This window comes from Rhinopithecus roxellana, chromosome 5, assembly GCF_007565055.1.
Source record: "Rhinopithecus roxellana isolate Shanxi Qingling chromosome 5, ASM756505v1, whole genome shotgun sequence".
Lineage (NCBI taxonomy): Eukaryota > Metazoa > Chordata > Mammalia > Primates > Cercopithecidae > Rhinopithecus > Rhinopithecus roxellana.
The window spans coordinates 20290532-20314426 of record NC_044553.1 but is presented as its reverse complement, the minus strand read 5'-3'; the positions used below and the strand labels follow the sequence as shown (position 1 = coordinate 20314426).

The window sequence follows — 23895 nt, the reverse complement described above, 5'->3', positions numbered from 1 at the left end:
CAGCAGACTCAAAATCAACCCCTTTCAAAGACTGCAAGATCTCCTTGCACACACTGGACTTGGGAGAAAATGAGAGCTTTCAGGCCTTCTGTCTTAACAGGTTCAGAAAGGTGTGGTCCAGCCCTGTGACTAACCAGCCGTGCCATGCACACTGAGAGTTCTGTTTGGGTGTACCTTTCTGTGTGCTCCTGGGTGCACCCCCAAAACGCTGGTTCTCTTGAAAACCTTTTTATTTAGGTTCAGACAGACAAACTGTGATATCTTCCATTCTGACCATAAAGTGTTTCTTCTGGGTCTAACTACTGTAGTGGGATATTTTCTCTAGAATGAGGTTGTTTCTTTTTGGCATTGAGAAGAGACATGTTGCCGATGTGATTTTCTTTTGTGAATGTTTAAGACACAGAGCTTGCCACTTGAGCTTTCTTTTGCCATGCATAGCTGCTTCTGCATAATGGCTGCAGCTCCAGGCAGAAACCTGTTTGGAAGTTGTTTTAAACTCTTCCTGGAATCTCTAGGCAGTGGCTCAGTGGGGTTTTTCTTTAACCATTCCTTAGGATGACCAGAAGCTTGACAGAATCCTCTTGTCTTCATTTTGAGAAAATATTTCTTTACTGTGTGTATGTGCAGCATTTGGTTTTACCTCATGGATCTAAGCATTTTCAACTAAGCTTCCTTTTCCAGACTAGCAGACTTGTTTAGAGAACTTCAAATTAATATGCCGAGGTACAATACAGTGGCTCTCTGAGCCTGAGAAGCCTGTGCTCACCATCACTCTGTTCTTCACTGTGGTGATAGGGGTGGAGAGTAGTATGTGTGAGAGGACAGAGGCGAGGGCTGATTGAAGATTATTTTACGAGGTGAGAGCATGGTGGCACACCTGTCGGCTGAGTGGACTCAGCGCCTGGCTGTCCAGGCTGGCCAGGCTGTCCTCCTCCTGTGCCAGCCATGGGCTCCCTGAGCCCTTCTGCGGTCATTCGTGGGTGTTGGAAATAAAGATATCCTTTCTGTCGAAAGTGTTTGCTGGGCTGCCTCTGCCTCCCTGGAAAAGCAGCAGGGCACACAGGCTTCCTAAGTAGCCCCTGAGGGAGGGGCTCTTTTTATTGTCACTCTGGTTAGTTTGAAGACCAGACAGAAGGCAGCAAGGACCAACCCTTGGTTGAAAGCTCTTTGCCTTTAGGCCCTCGGTACCATGTTCACAAGGCTCCAGATAATTCCACAAATACATTATTATTGTTACCTAGACTTGGGGAGAGAGAAGGGTGAAACATGGGTCTGGGAATTCACAGATGAATATACTGTAATCCACTGGAGCACATTTCTTTTAAAGGAGTGGGGTATTCTAAAGGAGTGAAGACTCTGCTGGGGGTTGCTAGGCCCCTGTGAACAGTGGTAGCCTTGGCCACAGTGTGTGCTGGGATCTGTCCTGGGTCCCCCGGGCATCCTCAGACCTCCCCCACACCCCACCCACAATCCCCTCTCCATCCATCTGCTGACCACACTTCAGGACATTTCCAGCTCAGATTGCGCCTGATTGCATCCATACAAACTGCACGCCAGGCCATTTCCGTTTGGATGTGTACACAAAAACAACATCCCAGACTGAGCTAATCTTTCTGTACCACTCAAAAGAAAAGTTCTGTACCCAGCGGGGCGCAGTAGCTCATGGCTGCAATCCCAGCACTTTGGGAGGCCGAGGCAGACGGATCATGAGGTCAGGAGATTGAGACCATCCTGGCTAACACTGTGAAACCCTGTCTCTACTAGAAATACAAAAAATTAGCCGGGCGTGGTGACAGGCGCCTGTAATCCCAGCTACTCGGGAGGCTGAGGCAGGAGAATGGCTAGAATCCGGGAGGTGGAGCTTGCAGTGAGCAGAGATAGCGCCACTGCACTCCAGTCTGGGCGACAGAGCGAGACTCCGTCTCAAAAAAAAAAAGGTTCTGTACCCTTCCAGATGGTCCTGGACATATCTTGAATCTACCCTGCTTTTCCTCATATGCACTTGATCTGGGTCGCTGTGGCTAAAATGCACATCTGATCATGTGCCTCCTGCTTAAAATAGTCTTTTTCCTCTTAAGAGTAGTCCAAACTCCTGTTGCTGGATTAAAAGACTGTTCCAGGCTCTCCTACCTCGGGGCACACCATCTTTCCTCCCAGTCTCCCCTCCCCTCTGTCCCCAGTACTTCCATCCTTCAGTCGTGCCGAGGTTTTCTTTGTTACCTTTGCTTCTCTTGGCCCACACTCTCTGTCGGCTCTGCCAACATCCCCATGCACCTGCTAGCTCCTACTCACTTTTCCATCTTTGGCCTGGAACTCCCTTCCCCTGGCAAGCAGCCCTAATCTGCCCTTTGCTTGCTACTGGCTCATATTCCCACTGCTTGTCCTCAGGCTGTGAGCCCTGGGAGGGCTGGGCTGAGTCCTGAACCTGCCAGGTCTATAGGGTGTAACATACCTGAGGCCTGACTGCTAAAATCGAAAGAAGCCTTTCTCATTCCCTCAGCTGAGCTAAGTCCTTTCTGGAGAAGAATGCCCATGGCCTGGGTGGACTTCTGTTCGGACTGGGGGAGGACCCTGTATGTCAGTTTACTTAGAGCCCCTTGCTTGCCCTCCCCTCCTCTCCCTTTCCTTCTCCTCCTTGTGTTGTCTGATGGTCAGTTCCTCTCCTGGCAAGGCAAGAAAATCATAAAATCTCTTTGGACCATGTGTGTCTCTCTGATGCACTTTGGAGGTTGAAGCTCACTTTCATGAAGTTAGGAGCAGTTAATACTCCTGCATAAGGATGCATGCCTGCTAGGGAAAGCCTCCCTGTGTTTATATGGAACAGCGGTGTGTCCCTTAGGGCAACCCAAAAACAGCTGAGATGGCCCTAAACGCTTCTGTATTTTGATTCAGAAGCTTTACCTTATTTGAACATCTACAGAAATAAGTTCTTTCCTCTAGAAATTATCGCGGATAAAATTGTTTGCATTGTAAAATATTGTATGGCCAAGTGACCCCCCCTTTCATGTTTTGTTCCTTGTGAAGAGGTTATCTTTTTTTTTTTTTTTTTTTTTTTTTGGAGATAGAGTTTCCCTCTTGTCCCTCAGGCTGGAGTAAAATGGTATGATCTAGCTCTGTCGCCCAGGCTGGAGTGCGGTGGTGCCATCTTGGCTCACTGCAGCCTCCGCCTCCTGAGTTCAAGCAGTTCTCCTGCCTCAGCCTCCCAAGTAGCTGGGATTACAGGCACGTGCCCCCACACCTGGCTAATTTTTGTATTTTTAGTAAGAGATGGGGTTTCGCTATGTTGGGCAGGCTGGTCTTGAACTCCTGACCTCAGGTGATATGCCTGCCTCGGCCTCCCACAGTGCTGGGATCACAGGCATGAGCCACCACGCCCGGCCTATGGTGTGCTTTTAAAAATGGTTTCTCCAAATTAATGATTATTTTTAAAAAAAAACTCTGGCAAGAACAAAAACAAATGGTTTTTTTAAAAACTCTAGAAATAATTTGATACATTCAAGGACTCTGGAGAAGGAGAGAGTTAAAGGCTGATGCGTGTGACTCTTTTTCCTCTCCCCCCAAGGAAAAAAAAAAATGAAGAGAACGAGCTTTTAAATGCAGTGCCTCGTTTTTAATGTGATCGCGACCCTGAACCAATCCTTTTAGCGGTGGATGTGGGACATATTGTTAGCTTTTCCAGCAGTTTAGATGGGCCTTTGTTTTTATTGTTGGTCACTAAGAATTCCAAGGAATAGAAAGATCTCATGGGCAAAATCAGTTTGCTTTTTTCTCTGTATATTTGTTAGTTTATAGCAGCTTCTGCTTTCCTCGTATTTTTAAAAGCTGAAATGCCTTTAATCGCACTCAGTGTGTTTATTCATAGAAGCCAGAGAAGAGGGTCCCTTCCTTTCCCCCATAGTGCTGTAATGGAAATTTGGTACTAGATGAAATTCTCAGTTTTGGCGTTCACATGGAACAGCCATCCATCTGCTGGCGAGACACACTGCCCGGGGCTTTTCAAGAAATCCCTTAATGGTCCTGTACACTAATAATATTTATATACATTGAGATGAGACAAAATTTACAGCGGGCTTCTGGAGCTGGCTCCAGGACTCTAATCCCGCACTTGCTCGAGTTCTCTTGCTTGCCTCCCAGATTCTTTCAGGTTGTGCTTCAGTGAGGGGAGCATGGTGGCCATCTCTGGAGCAATGCTTATTGACACAGTTCGTCCTCTAACAAACACATCACCTTTCCTTTTGACCTTCCCCTTTTCTCCCCATCACATTCCATTGCTACTCCCGCATAGAGCATGTGTTTATGCATAGTTTGCATCATTTAACACAAAGGAATCCCTTGATTTGTGATCCCTTTAAGAAGTTGCTCTGTATATAAAGAAAATGATTTTTCCTGGTTGGTTTTACTGAAGTTCCTTCAGAAATAGCTCCCACCACCGAAACAAACCCGACTTCCCCAGCCTGTATATTGGTTGTGGCACGAACTGACTGACTGGATGATACAATTTCACTCACTCCTTTGGGAGTTTTCAGGGGACCACTGTTCAGATGTGTGGGAAATGCAGAATATGTCTACAAGTACTTTGTCAAGTTTTTTTTTCTTTCTTTCTTTCTCATCCTGGAAAAGCCCGACATTGATATTTAGGTATAACCATTTGCAAGCAAGTGCAGAGGGACATTTTTCTGTTCTTTTCAACATTCTTGAGTTATTACTATTGCATTAATAGCTACTTGATCTTAATGTCTATTACACATCATTTTATGTAATGTTTTCTTTAAATTGTCAGGGAAAGGGATTCTGCAAGTAGATGTTGGTCCCCCCAGTTAGTCTCTGATGATGACGGTAAGATTCTCAATCAGTGTTTCCTTCCTCTAATGACAAAGCATGGTGATGGTGATGTCTGAAGAGCAACCTCCAGGGACTTCAGTGCTCCGAGATGGGTGTATTCTTAATACAGCTGGCACACGCCTGATGAGCAGGAATGTGAGAGTTGTTTCTCTAGCCAGTTTTATTGAACCTCACAGATCTATTATACGACGTGAATTTTGTGGGAATAACATAGGCTGGAAGTCTGCTCTCTTCCAGCCTGGTCCCTCTCTCCTTTCAGCCCTATCCTCTCTGATCATCATGCCCCTTGCACTGCTGCCAGGTAACCTTTCTGATACGAAAATCTGGCCATGTTGTTCCCTTGCCTAAAACTCTCCATGGTTTCATATTATACACAGTTGGGCTAAACCCTTTTGGACAGGCCTTCGGTGCCTCCCTGAGCAGTGGTCCCTGGCCTTCTTCATTAACACCCAGCCCTTGCACCCATAGTGACCCTGTTGCTTTTACAAGCATTTACATGTGATTGTGCCTACCATGTTCTTTATTCCTCCCTTGCTCATCTTTCCACTTTCAACTCCACAAAACCTTCCCCAGCACCCAGAAGTCCAGGAAACACCAGGCAGCTACACTCACTCCTGTACTTGCTGTGTCGTCCATTCCTTGGGGACAGGATTGGCACTGGTCCTGCGTGCATTTCTCTGGCACACAGGTGCAGCACACATTAAATAGTTGCTAAATGAATAGATGAAGAATAGATGGAATTATATTCTGTTGTTACCAGTTTAAACACATGAAATTGGGATACCCAATTTCATTGTGTCTTTAGATCTTGGACCTTGACGTCACCTCTGTAATGGATATATTTGAAATTATTAACTGTCTTCAAGTGGGGGCTTGATGATAGAGAGAGTGTGTGTGTGTTTACAGCAAATATGCTAGGTTTGTAAATTCAAATTTGTGTTATCCTCTTTAAGAAAGTCACCTTGTCAGACAGCATATATATCCCAACATTTTAGGAACTCATAAAATGCATACTTTTTTGATGTGATCATAGATGGGTAGCTCCTTATTACTTGTGGGTTAGATTAGTTTTTGGAAATAGTCTGGAGTCATTGAGAGCCAATCCTTATCAACAAAATGGCATAAACTGACAGGAATGGGTTTCTTCTTTACTTTATAGATAGCTCTGAAGACGTGTCTCAGTTGGGATTAGTTCAGTTGCATATATGAATAGCAGTCATTGAAACAAGATAAAAGTGTATTTTCTTGCATCTAATGATGTCTGGAGTAAGCAGTCCAAAGTTAGCCTAGCGACCCCACTCTCGTGAGGTACTAAGTTCCTTTTACCATGCTTCACCATTCTTGATGTTTCACCTTGTGGTCCAAGGTTGGTACTTGAGCTCCAAGCATTACTACTGCATTCCAGCCAGCAAGGAGGAGGATGGCCATGCCCTCTCTGTTCTCAGGAGTCTTCCAGGAAGTTCCAGTCAAAAAGTTTGTTTATATCTCGCTGGCCAGAACTTAAGTCATAGGGCCACCTCTAGCTACAAGGAAGACTGGGAGATGTAGTCTGCAACTGGATGGCAATATTCCCAACTAAAAGTTACTGAAAACGATAAGAAGAATAAATAATGGAAGGCAACCTGTTGTTTCTGTCAAAGGATGACTTCAAAAGAGAAAGTTGCAAAAGTATTTTAAACTTGACAGTATCACAGCAATTTTCTTCAGAGGTGACACTGTTTATTTGCATGTCCAAGTTCTGATATCTGTTTTCAAGTTCACTTATTTGCAGCGAGATAGGAACTCTTGGAGGCAACTCGTGGGTATATAAACTGGTACAAACTTTCTAGAGGACAGTTTAACCCAACAAGATGAATTCTGGAAATTGATCCGAACGAAATGTTAAGGGTGCTCATGAAGATTGCTTTGCTGATTGCAATAATAAAAAGTAAAGGAAATATCTTATAGTTGGGAATAGGTGTAACTTACGATACAGTCTACAATGGGATGTAGTACTGCTGTTAAATGTTTGTGGAATTCACAATCTTTTGTGCCAAGAAAAAAAACTTTCAGAATGGCTTGTCCTTTTTATAGATACTTGTATTTATATGTCCATGTACATACATAAGAAAGGACCAGGAAAGGTTTGCATGAAGATATTAATAAAGGAGTCACTTGTGGGTACGTGGACTTACTTGTTCTCTATATTCTCTCGTTTGTGATCTCTGATTTTTTTCATCATGTATTTTTATTACAAGAAAAAACGAATTCTAGAATCTCCACTCAGTATTGCAGGTCAGAGTCAAAAACATACACATTTAAATAATTTTTTATTTTCCAATTTGAGGATAAAGTAGGAAATGTATAATGCAAACCAGATTTCATATTTTGTTGATTTATACTTAATTTACAAGTAGGACTAACAGCCCACAGAGTGTGATCATGACAGCATTGTTATGGAAATAAATGCCAACTCATCTATTTGGGATGTACACCATGGATCTGTGGTTATTAGACACTGATTTAACTTTAGCACATGAAGAGGCTTAGAGGAGATTGCTTCTAATATCCTGTGGTTCCGTGGGCTCAGAGATACTACTCACCCACCTGTCAGAGGCATTGAAACCAGAGCAACTCCATCATGAATAGGAGCTAGGTAAAAAGAGGCCGAATTCCAGACGGTTAAGGCATTCTAAGTAATAGGATGAGATTAAAGGTCAGCACAAAATACAGGTCATAAAGACCTTGCTGATCTAACAGTTGCAATAAAGAAGCTGGCCCAAACCCACCAAAACCAAGATGGTGACGAGAGTGACCTGTGGTCGTTCTCACTGCTGCACTCCCACCAGCGCCATGAGTGTTTACAGATGCCATAGCAACATCAGGAAGTTACCTTATATGGTCTAAAAAGGAGAGGTATGAATAATCCACCCCTTGTTTAGCGTATCATCAAGAAATAACCATAAAAATGGGCAATCAGCAGCCCTCCAGGCTGCTGTGTCTGTAGAGTAGCCGTTCTTCTGTTCCTTTACTTTCCTAATCAACTTGGTCTCAGTTTATAGACTCACCCTGAATTATTCTTGCGTAAAATCCAAGAACCCTCTCTTGGGGTCTGGGTCAGGACCCCTTTCCTGTAACAAACGCATGTTCTTGGACTTGAGAATGACCCTCAGACATGGTGACTTCTTGGTCATCTTACAGGTTAGGATATCATGGCTTATTTGGGGTAACACCTTTGATATCATCTAAGCCAACAGAAATTTTCCTGAAGTCATTTTGAATGCTATCATCTTTACTATAAGTGTAGTTTAATCATTTTCAAAATAAGCATTTCTACACACTAAGACTTTAAAAGAGTTTTCAGTAAGGAACATATTTGAAATGCAAAGTGAGCATACACAATACCTTTTAAATTACTAATGAACCATAGGGTCCCTGTAGGGCTTCTACTGGCTCACCCATGCCTGAGGCAACCTTCAAAAGTGGGTATTATCTCCCTCATTTTACAGATGGGAAGAGAGAGGATCAGGATCACAGAAGCTAATGGTTTGTCCTAAACAAGGAGTTCCTAGGACCGGCTGAACTTTAAATATATTTACTCTCTGCAGGTCTAAGTGGGTTGAAAGGACAGTGGTTGGGGAGAGGATTTCGTAGTGTGTTTTTGTATTGTCTCCTCAGTGAGCGATCTGGTGCTGGTGGTAGCAGTGAATGACCCAGAAGGATGCTGGCCAGGGCCAGAGAAGGCAGTGCTGACCCTGCCTGGTCTCACCTCCGTCTCTCCTCTGTCTCCACAGTGTGCCCGAGCGCATGTGGGAAGAGGGCATGCACCGAGAACAACGAGTGCTGCCACCCCGAGTGCCTGGGCAGCTGCAGCGCGCCTGACAACGACACGGCCTGTGTAGCTTGCCGCCACTACTACTACGCCGGTGTCTGCGTGCCTGCCTGCCCGCCCAACACCTACAGGTTTGAGGGCTGGCGCTGTGTGGACCGTGACTTCTGCGCCAACATCCTCAGCGCCGAGAGCAGCGACTCCGAGGGTTTCGTGATCCACGACGGCGAGTGCATGCAGGAGTGCCCCTCAGGCTTCATCCGCAACGGCAGCCAGAGGTCAGTCGTGGCCACACATGTGGTCACTACCCGTCCCCACTCCACCTGCCACCCTGGCACAGAAAAGTAGACTGTTGGTTGTTTCATCTGGGTGCAACCCTCAGGAAGTTAACTGAGGTGGGTCAGTTTGAGAGGGCTGGCTTACCTTAAATGTTTGGTGAGATTCTGGGAACAATTGGCATGGCTTACTGGCCCCCCTCACCAGTTTGTTTTATATTTTGAGTGCATACTGCCTGGCTGTTTGAAATTAAGTATTTGCTTGCTGGTTTCAATACCCAGAGTTCATGGTCTCTCTGGGTACTTGCCAAGCTGGCATCTAAGAGAGGACAATAGTTTTAGATTTTCCTAGTCTAGGTGTTGCTAGCCAGGTGAGGCTTTGGAAATGCAAGAGAAAAGACAGGCCAAGCCCCCACCACCATCCTTGAGACCAGCAAGCAGACCTAAACATCTTAGTGCAAGAGCCAGCAGCAGCTCAGAGTAAGCAGTAGCTTAAAATAAGCAACATTTTCCCATCAGCACTTCCTTCCTCTCATCCCCCTCTACCTTGACCCTCCCTCAGTGCTCATCATGTCCTTCATTTTCCTTCCTGAACTTTGAGACTTCACTTGGGAAGCAAAGAATTTCCTTATGGCCGGGCACGTGGCTCATGCCTGTAATCTCAACACTTTGGGAGGCTGAGGTGCCTGGATCACCTGAGGTCAGAGTTTGAGACCAGCCTGGCCAACATGGTGAAACCCTGTCTCTACTAAAAATACAGAAATTAGCCAGGTATGGTGGCACATGCCTGTAGTCCCAGCTACTCAGGAGGCCGAGGCAGGAGAATTGCTTGAACCTGGGAGGCAGAGGTTGCAGTGAGCCAAGATCACACCACTTCATTCCATCCTGGGTGACAGAGCGAGACTCTGTCTCCAAAAAAAAAAAAAAAAAAAAGGAGTTTCTTATAACAAATGCCATCCCTTTTGTACATGTCAACTGGAGTTCTATAAATTTGTCATTGGTTTATGCTTTTGAAAATAAGATGCTAACATTGTTTAGAAATGTGGTAACTATAACTTTGAAAGCAAAAGAAGATTGGGTTTATGCTTTTGAAAATAAGATGCTAGCATTGTTTAGAAATGTGGGAACTATAATTTTGAAAGCAAAAGAAGATTGGAGATTTGGGGTTGCTGTTCCCTTTCCTGGAGCAGAGTAAAGAACTTTTAGGGGCTCACCCCTGTAATCCCAGCATTTTGGGAGGCCGAGGTGGGCAGATCCCTTGAGCCCATGGGTTCAAGACCAGCCTGGGCAACATGCAAACCCCATCTGTACAAAAGATACAAAAATTAGCTGGGCGTGGTGGCACACACCTGTAGTCTCAGCTACTCGGGAGTTGGAAGTGGGAGGATCACCTGAGCCCTTGAGGTCAACGCTGAAATAAGCCAAAATCGCCTTACTGCATTCCAGCACAGGCAACAGAGACTGTGTCTCAAAAAAAAAAAAAAAAAAAGAGCTTTTAGGAAAGTGCTGTTTTAGTGAACAAAATGCCTTCTTCATGATTAGCACCAAGGGGCCTGTCTTTCTGAGTCTGTCAAAATGTATTCTACAAATATAAAAATATCGGCCGGGTGTGGTGGCTCATGCCTGTAATCCCAGCACTTTGGGAGGCCGAGGCGGGCGGATCACGAGGTGAGGTCAGGAGATAGAGACCATCCTGGCTAACAGGGTGAAACCCCGTCTCTACTAAAAATACAAAAAATTAGCCAGGCCTGGTGGCGGGTACCTGTAGTGCCAGCTACTCAGGAGGCTCAGGCAGGAGAATGATATGAACCCAGGAAGCAGAGCTTACAGTGAGCCGAGATCGCGCCACTGTATTCCAGCCTGGGCGACAGAGTGAGACTCCGTCTCAAAAAAAATAAGTAAATAAATATCATTTATCATTAGAAAAGTAGATGTTAATTTTAAATATAATTTTTGCTGCAGTTTATTTCTATAAAGTACATTGAGCAAGTGTTCATAAAAGGGTTCTTTTTCTAGTGTATTATTTGGAGATGCAGCTTCTACTGTAGGTTTACCTTCAAATCAAAGATAATACTCATTTTCTTTTATAGTATTAAATGTAGAGCGACTTTCTGCCTCTTATAATTTGTATAACCATTAGAATAGTAACGAACAACAAAATTACTCTGAATACTTTAAAATGATAAATAGGCCAAGGACTTCAGTGAGCTGCAGAGGATACATATTATGTCCAAAATCAGTCTACCGCATTGTACTCACATTTTGTTGGCAGCCTTCGAGTGTAAAAGGGCCTTTACTGGTGCACACCTCAGGCCCAGGGGCAGTGTCTGGAACCAAGTTGAGGCTCAGCCACTATTCAGACGTCACCTTGCTCCTTGGGGTGGGGTTAGGGGAGCGGTAGCTTGTCCATGAACTCAGTATGCTATCATCTTTGCTTTGTGAATACATTTTCTGAATGACATTTGGAGGCCTTTGGTCATTCTGCAGCCACCAGAGTTGTGGCAAAGTGGGAATGCTGTCCATTTGACAGTGTTGTTTCTTCCACTCTAGCGCACTCTTCAGAGAATTGAGCCATTATTTCCCCTATTCATTCTTACAGTCCATTCAAAACTATACATCTACCTTTTTGTTTAAAAATAAAACACCATAAAGAATAATAAATTCCCTTCTCTCTGCCTTTGAGGTTTACTTAACAATTACTTTAAAATATTTTGTTTTTATCTTGTTTATACCTTCTCTATACCATAATGGATTTGAGGAAGCTTAATCTATAAACATGTTATCAAAACATTTCTTAGAAAAACATTTTTTAAGTGCCCGATGACTCCTAGACTTTTTACCAAAGGCAGTTGTTTCCTTTTTTTTTTTTTTTCTTTTTCTTTTTCTTTTCTCTTTGATAGACTGGCTGTGTTGCCCAGGCTGGAGTGCAGTGGTACGATCATAGCTCACTGCAGCCTCAAATTCCTGGGCTCAAGTGATCCTGCTGCCTCAGCCTCCCAGAGTGCTGGGATTACAGATGTGAGCCACTGTACCCAGCTTCAGATTTTTCTGTTTGAGTGAAAGATGGAGAGAAACTAAATATACACTTAGGTTACAACCCAGCAGTTGTAACCATGGATATTTATCCCAGAGAAATGAAATTTATGTCAATACAAAAACATGTACACCATCGTCCATAGCAGCTTTATTTGTAATAACCCCAAACTGGAAATCACTCAGATGTCCTATGATAAGTAATTAGTTAAACAAACTGTGGGACATCCACATTGTGGAATATTATTACTCAGCAATAAAAAGGAACAAACCACTGAAGTACACTACTTGGATGGATCTCAAGAACGTTATGCTCTGTGAAAAAGCCAACCTCAAAAGATCACGTACTGTATAATTCCATTTGTACAACATCCTCAAAATGACAGATTATAGCCGGGCGAAGTGGCTCATGCCTGTGATCCCAGCACTTTGGGAGGCTGAGGTGGGTGGATAACCTGAGGTCAGGAGTTTGAGACCAGCCTGGCCAACATGGTGAAACCCTGTCTCTACTAAAAATACAAAGTTTGGCCAGACACAGTGGCTCATAACCTATCTCAGCACCTTGGGAGGCTGAGGTGGGCAGATTGCTTGAGGTCAGGAGGCCAACATGGTGAAACCCCATCTCTACTAAAAATACAAAAATTAGCCGGGCGTGGTGACCCGTCTCTGTAATCCCAGCTACTCAGGAGGCTGAGGCACGAGAATCACTTGAACCCAGAAGGGCTGAGGTTGCAGTGAACCAAGATTGCGCCACTCTACTCCACCCTGGGTGACAGAGTGAGATTCTTGTCTCAAAAAAAAATACAAAAGCCAGGCATGGTGGTGCAAACCTGTAGTTTCAGCTACTCCAGAGGCTGAGGCAGGAGAATCACTTGAACCCCCAGGAGGTGGAGGTTGTAGTGAGCTGAGATCATGCTACTGCACTCTAGCCTGGGCGACAGAGTGAGACCCTGTCTCAAAAAAAAAAGACAGATTATAGAGATGGAAAACAGATTAGTGGTTGCCAGGTGTTAGGGACATTGGGGAATAGGTTGGGCAGGGCAGTGAGTATGAACAGGTAGCATCAGGGAGAACTGTGTGGTGATGGAACAGTTCTGTATCTAGATTGTAGTGATTATACAAATCTACACAAGTGATCAGTGACAGAGCACCATGCGGGCATGCGCATGCATGCGCGCGCGCGCATACACACACACACACACACACACACACACACACACACAGAGTTAATTTCCAGGTTTGATACTGCATTATCATGATGTAAGATGTAGTAACCGTTGGAGGAAATTGGGTGAAGGCTATGTGGGATCACTCTGTAATTTTGTAAATCTTTGCAGCTTTTTGTGACTCTATAATTATTTTAAAATAAAATGTTTTTTTAAAGGGAGAGTGAGAGTTTATAGGGTATGTAGATAAATTAGAAACAACAGAAGACCAAGTAAAAAAGTGCTGAAGGAAGCCCCCATCCCAGGCTAGAAATGAGAATGGTGAGTGCAATGGTAGAGGAAGGACTCCCCATCTGTGGGTGGGTCCAGTTCCTGCAGGAGCCTTCTGGAAGCCGTGATCCCCATTCTCGCAAACACGCAATAGGAAAATACCAGAGAAGTTATGTTTACCTATTAGCTTTTAAACAAAACAGAACCCTACATCTTTGTCTGAGATAAAAAAATAACCTTCATAGGTAGGGGGAAGGGACATTAATAAAAAGAGCTATAATTTACACTGTTTTTCTGGAATGTTTTTACTTCATGAAATTTGAGAGATGATTTAAGAACAATAATGTACATGTAATGGCTCCCCAACTTACCATCCTGTTAACACACACATTGCATAAGGTCATATCATTTGTCTTGTTTGGAAATCAATTCAACTATCTGACCCTTTTTCTGTATATAACTATAGATCCCAAAGGTTCAGCTGCTAGGTTAGCCTTTTGTCTGCTATTTCGTAAATAACGGCAGGTAAGCAGGAAAAGTGCCAGTCTTACTTGTCCCTGACTCTTGGTGGTTTGTGGCATGTTCAGGATAGCATTTGAAATAAGAGCTCATGACAAAGTTAATGGAAACCCCTTGCTTTTATTGTGTATGCAGCGAAAACAACATTTGGATCAATTTACAAGTTTCTGCAAAACACTGTCAAGAAATAATTTCAGTTGTGCTTTAGCAAGAAAATAATGGATCTGCGCTATACCACATGCCTTTTGGCATCCGTCACTGGGCTTTCCTGAGACACTGACTGCAGGAGCTGGACTACCATTAGGCAGAGACACTATAGTCCCTTTGCTGTCCCTGTCTTCTCTCCTAGCTACTCCTCCAGGTACACAGGCCAGGGTCACAATATCAGAAAGCAGCTCTGTGTTCCTCCAGAGAACCCCCAGAGCTTCCTTTCTGCAACACTATCTCTCCCACATGGAACCAGCTGGCTCATCAGTCAACAGCCTATGATACACAAATGCCTTGATGATGCATCATGTATTTTGTCTGGAAGCAAGCAACACGCTCTTCCTTTGTAGGCTTTTTCTCCTTTTGGTTGCAATGTGAGTGGCTTATCTTGGGTGGGCTTGGGAATGATATACCATGTGACCACACGAACACTTCAAAACAGTTGCTTTTTCTAATGCATGCTGTAATAACAATAAAAAGCATATCCTTATGACTTTTTTAATACAAGAAGACAGACTCAATTATCTGTGTTTTTGATTTTTTTTTTTCTTCAACAGCATGTACTGCATCCCTTGTGAAGGTCCTTGCCCCAAGGTCTGTGAGGAAGAGAAGAAAACAAAGACCATTGATTCTGTTACTTCTGCTCAGATGCTCCAAGGATGCACCATCTTCAAGGGCAATTTGCTCATTAACATCCGACGGGGGAGTAAGTACTTCATCCCACTGGAAAAATGGCTAGATCTCATGGTTTTCTTTTGTTGATGCTTTTCATGCTCCCGTCCCTGAGTCACCACTAAAATATGGGCTTAGATAAACAACATGGTGTGTAAGCCTCATGCATGACGTCTCTTCTTTGAGTTTCCCTAAAAGATAAAAAACAGATTGAAAGGCAATCTGTTTTTTAGCCATTGGCACATCATTTATTCCTGTAAAGAGAGTCATCGCTCATCTTTTTGTTAGTCACATCTTGCATAGGAGAGGCAAGCCCTGACACATACAAACCCCAGAAGAGACCATTGGATCAGAGGTGTGATTCAGCAGACTCAGCAGACTCCAGCTGTAGCCAGATCCACACATCTTTCAAGTCTAAAGAGTTTTCCTTACTTGAATTTACTGAGAAGACTGAGCAAAGGGAAGTTTAGTGATATCATGTTAAACTTTTATGAAGTCCAAAAGAATGCTAGATTTCCAAATTTACTTGTGAGAGACAAAAGGATACAAGTATGTATCGTTGTGTACGTAAAGTTTCAGTCTCACCCCGGTACAATGACCTGTATTTGCAGTAGATGGCATTCCTGGTAAGTTGCTTCTAAGTTGGATATGTGCAAAGGATTTCCCACTGACTTAGCCTGCGATCTCTTCACTTCTTTGTTTTTTTGTGTGCTTGTTTCTTTGTCTTGTTTTGAGACAGAGTCTCACTGTGTAACCCAGGCTGGAGTGCAGTGGCACAATCATAGCTCACTGTAACCTGGAACTCCTGGTCTCAAACAATCCTTCTACTCAGCCTCCCACGTTGCTGGGACTACAGGCACACCCTACCATGCCTGGATAATTTAAAAAATCTTTTCACTTCTGATTTTTTCATTGCCAAGGGCTTCTAGTAATGGTGCCTTAAATTCTCTCCTACTGGGACCACTTGGTCAAGGTACTGATAGTTTTATAAGCTAGAATAAATACTGTAAAAAGACTTTCAAGTTGAAAGGAATTTTTTGGGGAAATCCTTTTATGAAGAATTTTTTTTTTTTACAGTTTGAGAGGAAAAATAATGTATTTTGAGAATTTGCTTTTCCTTAATATGTTAAATGAATAAACTGTTTCCTTAAGGTTTAGAAAGGACAGAAACAAGTTTTTGCTTATTTCTTCTGAATTTGTTGATATCCCTTGCTGTTGTTCACAATATACCCACTCCCAGTCCTCCACGATGAAGGTAACTCTGTTCCCCACAATTAGGGCTTCCCTGCTCTCATGGTACTTCTGAAGGTTAATTCTTTTGGCTGTGTCTGCATTTTCTCATTCACTTTTAATTTGCTTATCCCTAGAACATACCTTTTGAGTGCCTAAACTTTTTTATCTTCCTCTGAAGATAAAATTTCAATCTGTGAATTAAATCCATGGAGAAGTATCATTTTATGAAGGAATTGGTGCATATTTATGCATGATGATGAAATGTGTCTTCCGGTTTATGTCCATTGCAGAAAATAGATTGGATTTAGGATGATGGGACATCTCATTAGAGGGGAAATTTCCTGATCTTGACTAAGGCATACTTCCTGCCCCACGTTTAAAATTCAGGATCTCTTCCTTAAAACATCAACTGCATACAACCTCTCATCTTTTCAACTTGAATTTCCCTTTAATTTTTCTTGGAAAGCTGTTAAATTAGATGTAGGGCTTTATCCTTTAGTACCCTTATTTTATTTGTATCAACTCAAAGCAAAATAGAGCCTTTTATTAAATATGTCTTCATAAATTATACACAGTAAAATCCCATTAATTGAACCACACCCAGTTCATTATAGTCTTTATTAAAATTTTAGCATTAGTTGAACTGAAAATTGGTTTTTATTTACTAGGGGACAGGGTAGACTAAACAAGATGAAAGGAAACCTGTTGTTTGCATATTATGTTTGTACATCTGTATTAGCAACTATTTTTCCTCCTATTTTCTAGTTCCAAAAGCAATATGTAAATATTATAGAAAACTTAGCAATGCAGAAATGAATTTTTAAAAATCCCTCATAGATAGCCATTGTTAACATTTTGGTATATTTTCTTCTAGTCTTAGTAAAATGGAACCTTTAAATACAGATTCCTGTATCTTAGGAATTAGAAAGGCAGCAAAGGCAGTTCTGAATGAGACGGAGAAAATGTTGTTGATTTAGTCATGCCCTTGTACTGTGGAGGCCATACTGTCTGTTGACAGAGCATATTAAAAGACATTCCCTACAATTGTCAGCCTTAGCTAATTGCCAGTCTGGTATTTATGATCAGCTTGAGAGCTGCAGTACCCCCAACCTCCTAGAAACTTGCCTTCCCCTGCCTGGGAGGCCTCATTCCAGGAGTGGTTGTTGCGAGTCAAGCCAGGGAAGCATGCTTTTGTCAGGGAATGGCCAGTCCTGTGCTGGGAGCCTGAGCATCTCGGGGGCACCTGCCATTGAATTGTTCTCACTTGTGTTTGTACGAATCCAAGTATGTCACCCTTACACCAAGTGAGCACACAATGACACGATCCCCTTTCAATGTAGATAACATTGCTTCAGAACTGGAGAACTTCATGGGTCTCATCGAGGTGGTGACGGGCTACGTGAAGATCCGCCATTCCCATGCCTTGGTCTCCTTGTCCTTCCTAAAAAACCTTCGCCTCATCTTAGGAGAGGAGCAGCTAGAAGGGTAAGTGCCCCAAATTTCATGAGCTGATGTTCTCCTATTACAAAATAAGCAGCATACTTGTAAAAGTGTTGCTAAGGTAAGAGCCCTCCCTGCCTTGTTAAATAGAAGAAAGGAAGAAGCCTCAGTATTGCCTGTGCTGCTCAAGTAGGTGTTGGGTAGAGTCATAATTCTCCATTCTTAAGAGGTTGCTGTTTTGGAAAACAGATGTTTTCCCCCTTACTGGATTTTGCCTCGTCAGTCAAGCGTTGCGTGTCTGACTGTGACCAGTGAGACGGCTGACTTGGGGCAGACTTGGTGTTCTTGGGGCTTTTCTGCCAAGACTGACAGCAGTTGATCTGGAGTGCTCACCTCCCTGTGAAATCATTCACACAACCCTCATCTGCCTCAGGATGCTGTACTCTACTATGCACAACTACTCCATCTCTTAAGATATTGAAAGTGAGAGCAGCGGAGGAGCATGGGCAGTTCGTTTTGTTATAAAGAAATCCAGATTCACAAGATTGTTTTTATTGATTAGTTTACAGGATTTGTACTATTGATAGAATTTTTGCCTTGGCACAGGAGTGCTTTGTGATAGGGGTTTTAAAATAATCATGGGCTTTTCACTGGAGGATAAAAGCTGATGCTTATTGCATGCACAATTGCTTTCCAGCCGTCAGCCTATGTGTACCTTTGCATGTGTACTTTTCTCTTAAATACTCCCTTTTAAGTACGACTCTTGCCTGGCTTTAAGCGAATGCTTCAAAATAAAAGGAGTTATCAATTAAGGAGTGAATTCCTTCTAAAGAGAATTTGGGAAAATAATTTAGGAAAAAAAGAGGCGAGAAGGTCATGGGAAAGGTTGTCCTTGCTGATTTATCTGCCCCAACTGGATAAAGTTACTGCATAAGGGTTTCTTTACAGCCTCCCTGTTTTTCTCAGACTAACTCTTGGTCAGTCTTAAATTCTTAAAATTCCATCATCTGATAGAACTAACAAGAGCAGGCAGCTCTTCATTCCATCCTTGAAAAGCACAGTGTCCTCCCCACTGGGAACACCAATCTTTGAAAAACTTCTTTCTCATTACAAATCGAAGGAGGCTGCCACTGCGCCCAGCCCCAGACTCCTCAGTCACTTACCTGGCAAGCTGAGTTCCTACCAATTTAAGGTGATGATTATTGTTCGTTGTATTAAATTTTAAAATGAATTTTTTATCCGCCTTTTTTTTTTCTAAGTAGGTTTGTGTTTCTGGAATCCCGGATATCTGTGAGCTCTTTTTCTTTAGCAGATTAGTAGCTGTCAGATTTTCCTGTTGCTTAATGATACACCTTTTTTTTTTTTTCTAGACTAAGCAAATGATAGACATAAAGGTGAATGCTGAGAGGAGAGTTTAATTTCTATTAGGAATTATGTGATTACCTTTTCATGGAGTGTTAACTAACTATTGTGCACTTAAATGTAGCTAGAAATTAAAGCCTGATTTTTATTTGCAAGAATATTTATGATGTCTTTCTCATTATCTGAAACTTGCATAAAACCTGAAGTATCAGCAAAATCTTTTAAGGATGCGTGCTCAGGTGTTTGCGAGGCTTCCCAGGTAAGCCTGGGCCCCTGGCCTGCTCTTACCATTTTAGATGCAAAGGAGGGCAAGTGGGCCTTGGGTTTTCCCTGCTGCTGCTGCTCCCCAGTAGCCCTGCAGCTCCAAGGATGCCGGCTGCAGCCTTTCATTCCTGCATGCTGCTTCTAAGAGGCTCTCTTTTGAGCTAGGGCTCTTAAGAATCTCTCACCTCTCGATAGGAGCTCTTTTCTCTCACCCTGTCTTCCTGGCACATGACCACAAAGGTATAGCCCGTCCTCACGATGATGAGCTCCCCGAGAGCTCTGTTTGCTTCAGGTGTTGAGACCACTAGCAACACCTCAGCTGTTCATTTCTCCTTAGACTCAGGGACAGAGTTAAGTCTGGCCCCTTCACTGGCTGCCCTCACTTCTTCTGCAAGAAGGGCGAGAAAGAGAAGGACACGATACGATAGACAGATAAACATCAGCAGTGCAAAGCAGAACTCGCACAGTGTTACCAGGGAAAGAGAGAAATGTGCCCTAGGCATGGAGAAGAGCCAGATACCTGAGAAGATCAGACAGGCTTTTGAGGAGGTGGCATTTGAGATGGGCCTTGAAGGCTTTCGGGAAAAACTTGGGGAAAGCAGAGGATTGAAGTGAAGAAAGGCAATTCGAGGTAGGGTGGCAGGAGCAAAGGCAACAAGTTGGGGCATCCTGGGGCCTGTTGGGCAGCTAACGCTGGAGAGGTGGGTGGTACTAGAGTTACGTAAGATGTTTTGCACCCAGGTATAAAGGGTTATAATTTAGGTAGACCATGGAACATATTCAAGGCTTTTGAATAGAAGAGTGTTAGCAGAGCTGAAATTTTTATTTCGATATGCTTTTGGTTTAAGCCAAGATAACTTTTATCCCAGTGTTTCTCAAACTTTGCTACACATTATGAAATCACTGGGGGTGGGGGCGGGGGTGGGGTTGAGAAATCCTGATGTCCAAGTTGCACCCCCACCCCAATTCAATAGGAGTGTTTGGGATTAGGATCCAGGAATCAGTGCTTGCCTAAGATCCCTAGGTACTTCAGCAGGGAGCAAAGATTGGAAACCACTGCTTTATCCCTTCATTTCTTCCCATGTGCATATCACAAAGCACTTTGACGGTTTTTTTCCTAAGTATTTTCCCCTCACACTGCTGCCTAATGTCTTAGAGGTTCACCCATGTTGTTACACGTGTCACACTATTTTCTTAAACTTTTTCTTTTTCTTTCTTTTTTTTTTTTTTTTTTTTTTTTGAGATGAAATCTTGCTCTGTTGCCTAGGCTGGAGTGTAGTGGCACTGTCTCAGCTCACTGCACCTCTGCTTCCTGGGTTCAAGCAATTCTTCTGCCTCAGCCTCCTGAGTAGCTGGGATTACTGGCACGCACCACCACACCTGGCTTATTTTTGTACTTTTAGTAGAGATGGTCTTTCACCATGTTGGTCAGGCTGTTCTCGAACTCCTGACCTTGTGATCCACCCGCCTCGGCCTCCCAAAGTACTGGGATTACAGGCTTGAGCCACCACGCCCAGCCTTCTTGAACTTCTTTTATAGCCAGTGATAACATAAATGTTTCCATTTGGTTCAATAGGATGAAAGTTTTGTAGCCTTTTGTTTTTGATGGAGAACAGAACAATTCAAGATACAGAGATCCTTCAACTCTGACAACCTTGACATTCCAAAATATCACTGAGATCCCTCTCAAAAAGTCTCCTGAGTCATCCAGAACAGAGAATTCAAGCATTTTACCTTTATTCCTCACTCAGAGCCTCACTCAGAGCTCTTATTCCTCACTCAGAGCCTGTTGACTCAGTGTGAGCTGATTTTGCAACCGAGGGACAAAAGCCATAGTCATGGTTTCCTCAAGGACACCACTAGGGTGTATTTCTAGAGTAATGACCTTAGACGTTAAGAAAATCAAGGCCGCTCTGCTGTTTACAAAGGAAACAGGTTTTGTAATCCACATGTACACGATTTTTATAAAATAGTTAATTTTTAAGCTCTTAAATAAGAGAATATTTTCACTATCTGGAAAGTCCCCTTGTTTGGACAATCTTGTTTCCTGATGGCATCAGGTAACTAAGGAGTTAAAATTTCACATTCTTTGGTGCTACCAAGGATTGTTGCCTTGAAAAGAAGAAGGAAAAAGTAGATAGAGGGTGGTGAGTTAAAAGAATTGACAGTCGCAGATAGGCATTTCTATGCTTTTGTTCCTACCACTTGACTTTGCAACACACAATGCTTTGTAATACCTTCTTGGAGCTCTAAGGCTGAAACATGGCCGCTCTTTAACATTTCCCTGGGACTTTTGGAAAATATACACTCAACCCTGTGACCCAGCAATTCCAGGATCCACCCAAGAGAAATGAAAACATGCCCACACAAGACTTGTGTATGAATTTTGGTAGCAGTATTACTCATAATAGCTTCCTGGGACTTCCCTGACCCCCAGGCCAAAAAAAAAAGACCCACTGGAAACCATTCAGATGTTCATCAACAGATGAATGGATAAAAAGATAAATTGATAAAGTGTGGCACAAAGGACAACTGACTACTGAACAATAAAAAGACGTGAAGTATGATGCGTGTTACAACATGGGTGAACCTCTAAAACATTAGGATAAGTGAAAAGGAAAAATCCAGACACAAAAGGCTACATATTGTATGACTCATTAGTATGTAATTTGCAGAAAAGGCAAAACTATAGAGACAGAAAGCAGACCAGGGATGGCTGCGGGGAAGAGGCGGAGATTGACCACCAATGGGAGTGAGGGAACTCTTGGGTGATGGAAATGTTTTGAAACTGAGTAGTGGACAGTTGTGTAAATTTACTGAAGCTCATGGAATGATGGGTGAATTTTTTTTTCTCTTTTTTTTTTGAAACGGAGTCTCACTGTGTTGCCCGGGTTGGAGTGCAGTGGCACTATCTCGGCTCACTGCAAGCTCCACCTCCCAGGTTCACGCCATTCTTCTGCCTCAGCCTCCCGAGTAGCTGGGACTACAGGCGCCCACTACCATGCCCGGCTAATTTTTTGTATTTTTAGTGGAGATGGGGTTTCACCGTGTTGGCTAGGATGGTCTTGATCTCCTGACTTCATGATCCGCCCGCCTCAGCCTCACAAAGTGCTGGGATTACAGGCGTGAGCCACTGCTCCCGGCCTGATAGGTGAATATTTGATAGGTAGATTATACTTCAGAAGTAAAGCTATTTTTAAGAAACACCTAACAAACAAAGTGGAAACATTTTCTGAGTATCTGTATGGTGCCTGGTTCCACCTAGATAGACATTCCCACCCTTGCTGAACCCCTAAGGTTGATGTAAATACTGCACTTGCGGGAGGGTGGACATGATATAAACCAACGCGTTTGCAGATTAATTGGTGGGAGCATCTGCAGAAAGTGAAAAAAGGCCAAATACTCTATCAGTTGCAGATGGCTCTGTTGCCGATGACAGCCTGTGTCCTGGGTTCTGATGCCCTCTAGAGACAGCCGTGAAGAGGCAGTTTTCTCCTCTAAGAAAGGAACTAGAATGATTGGTTGTATAATTGCAGAATTGTTTTCAATATGTCAGCAAGTACTGAAAATGGGGAAACTGTCCTTCCTACCTCTGTAGGCTGGAGACCTCAGGTTCAGCTCCATTTATCAGGGCACAGGACCTTCCTGTTCTGAGACTTTGTTCCAGGGGACTTTTTACACTTCAGAGAGTAGCACAGGTCATCCTGCACTTTTGTGGGGTGATTAAAAGCTCAAGGTATCCTCTTATGTTTAGCCCATCCAATTCTTCCAGCTGGCCTCGGCCAGAAAGGCAAGGAAGACACCCCCAGTTTGCAGCTGAGAGATTCCAGCCTGGGAGAGCTGAATAAATCTTTTGCCCAGAGTTGTTCCTCAGTAAGTGCTGGAGATGAGGCTCAGACCTGACCTTTGGATTCCCAGATGGAGTGCTCTGAACCCTGTACCTGGGGCTGTCTTCAAACAGCACTCAAATATCGATAGAGATAACATAAAGATGTCCTCAGGAAGATAACCAACTGTTCCCACCCCGTGTGGTCTACAGATTGGGAGACAGGGCCTACCCAAGTGTAGAAACAAACATTTTTTACAACATAGAGAAGGCTGAGAACCAGGATACCAGTATCAATAAAATCTGGATATCACAGCGCATATGGAAGCTAAAGAAAAATAAATAACTGGTCAGGTGTGGTGGCTCACACCTGTAATCCCAGCACTTTGGAAGACCATGGCAAGGGATTGCTTGAGCCCAGGAGTTTGAGACCAGCCAGGGCAACATAGTGAGATACCAGCTCTTAAAAAAAAAAAAGAGAAATTAACCAAGCATGGTGGGGCATACCTATGGTACCAGCTACTTGAGAGGCTGAGTTAGGAGGGTAACCTACGCCTGGGAGGTTGAGGCTGCAGTGATCTGTCATTGCACCTCTGCACTCCAACCTGGATGACAGAGTGAGACCCTGTCTCAAGAAAAAAAAAACTAATTTTTAAAAGCATTCTTTGAAGGTAAAGGCAGTAAGCTTAGAAACAATGGAAATCACATTTACTGAGTTATTTACTTAAGTAGTCTTTTCCTTTAGGAAACAATGATAACTTTTATGCATATTTTAAAGATGTGCAGACAGGTCTCTGCCTTTTACCCTCTCTTAATTCTCACCTAATCATGGAAGGAATTTAGCAGGGAGCCTTACCCCAAGCTGCGGCTGGAATAACAAGCACAGTATTGACAGGCTGCTCATGAATGACTTGATTATTATTTTGACAAGGGTTTTATTTTTATTTTTCTTTAGCTTCCACAGGCTCCGTAATGCCT

At 43.3% G+C, this 23895-nt stretch overlaps 1 protein-coding gene across 3 annotated transcripts in view; it reads left to right on the top strand.

Annotated features, from left to right (window-relative positions):
- Positions 1-23895, top strand: part of IGF1R (insulin like growth factor 1 receptor) — a 319047-nt gene that overhangs the window by 236362 nt on the left and 58790 nt on the right. For all 3 annotated transcript variants that reach the window (XM_010382158.2, XM_010382159.2, XM_030930222.1), the window contains 3 exons: positions 8616-8928; positions 14678-14826; positions 17366-17510. In XM_010382158.2, coding sequence (XP_010380460.1) covers positions 8616-8928; positions 14678-14826; positions 17366-17510 — 607 coding nt within the window. The remainder of the gene's footprint in view (positions 1-8615; positions 8929-14677; positions 14827-17365; positions 17511-23895) is intronic.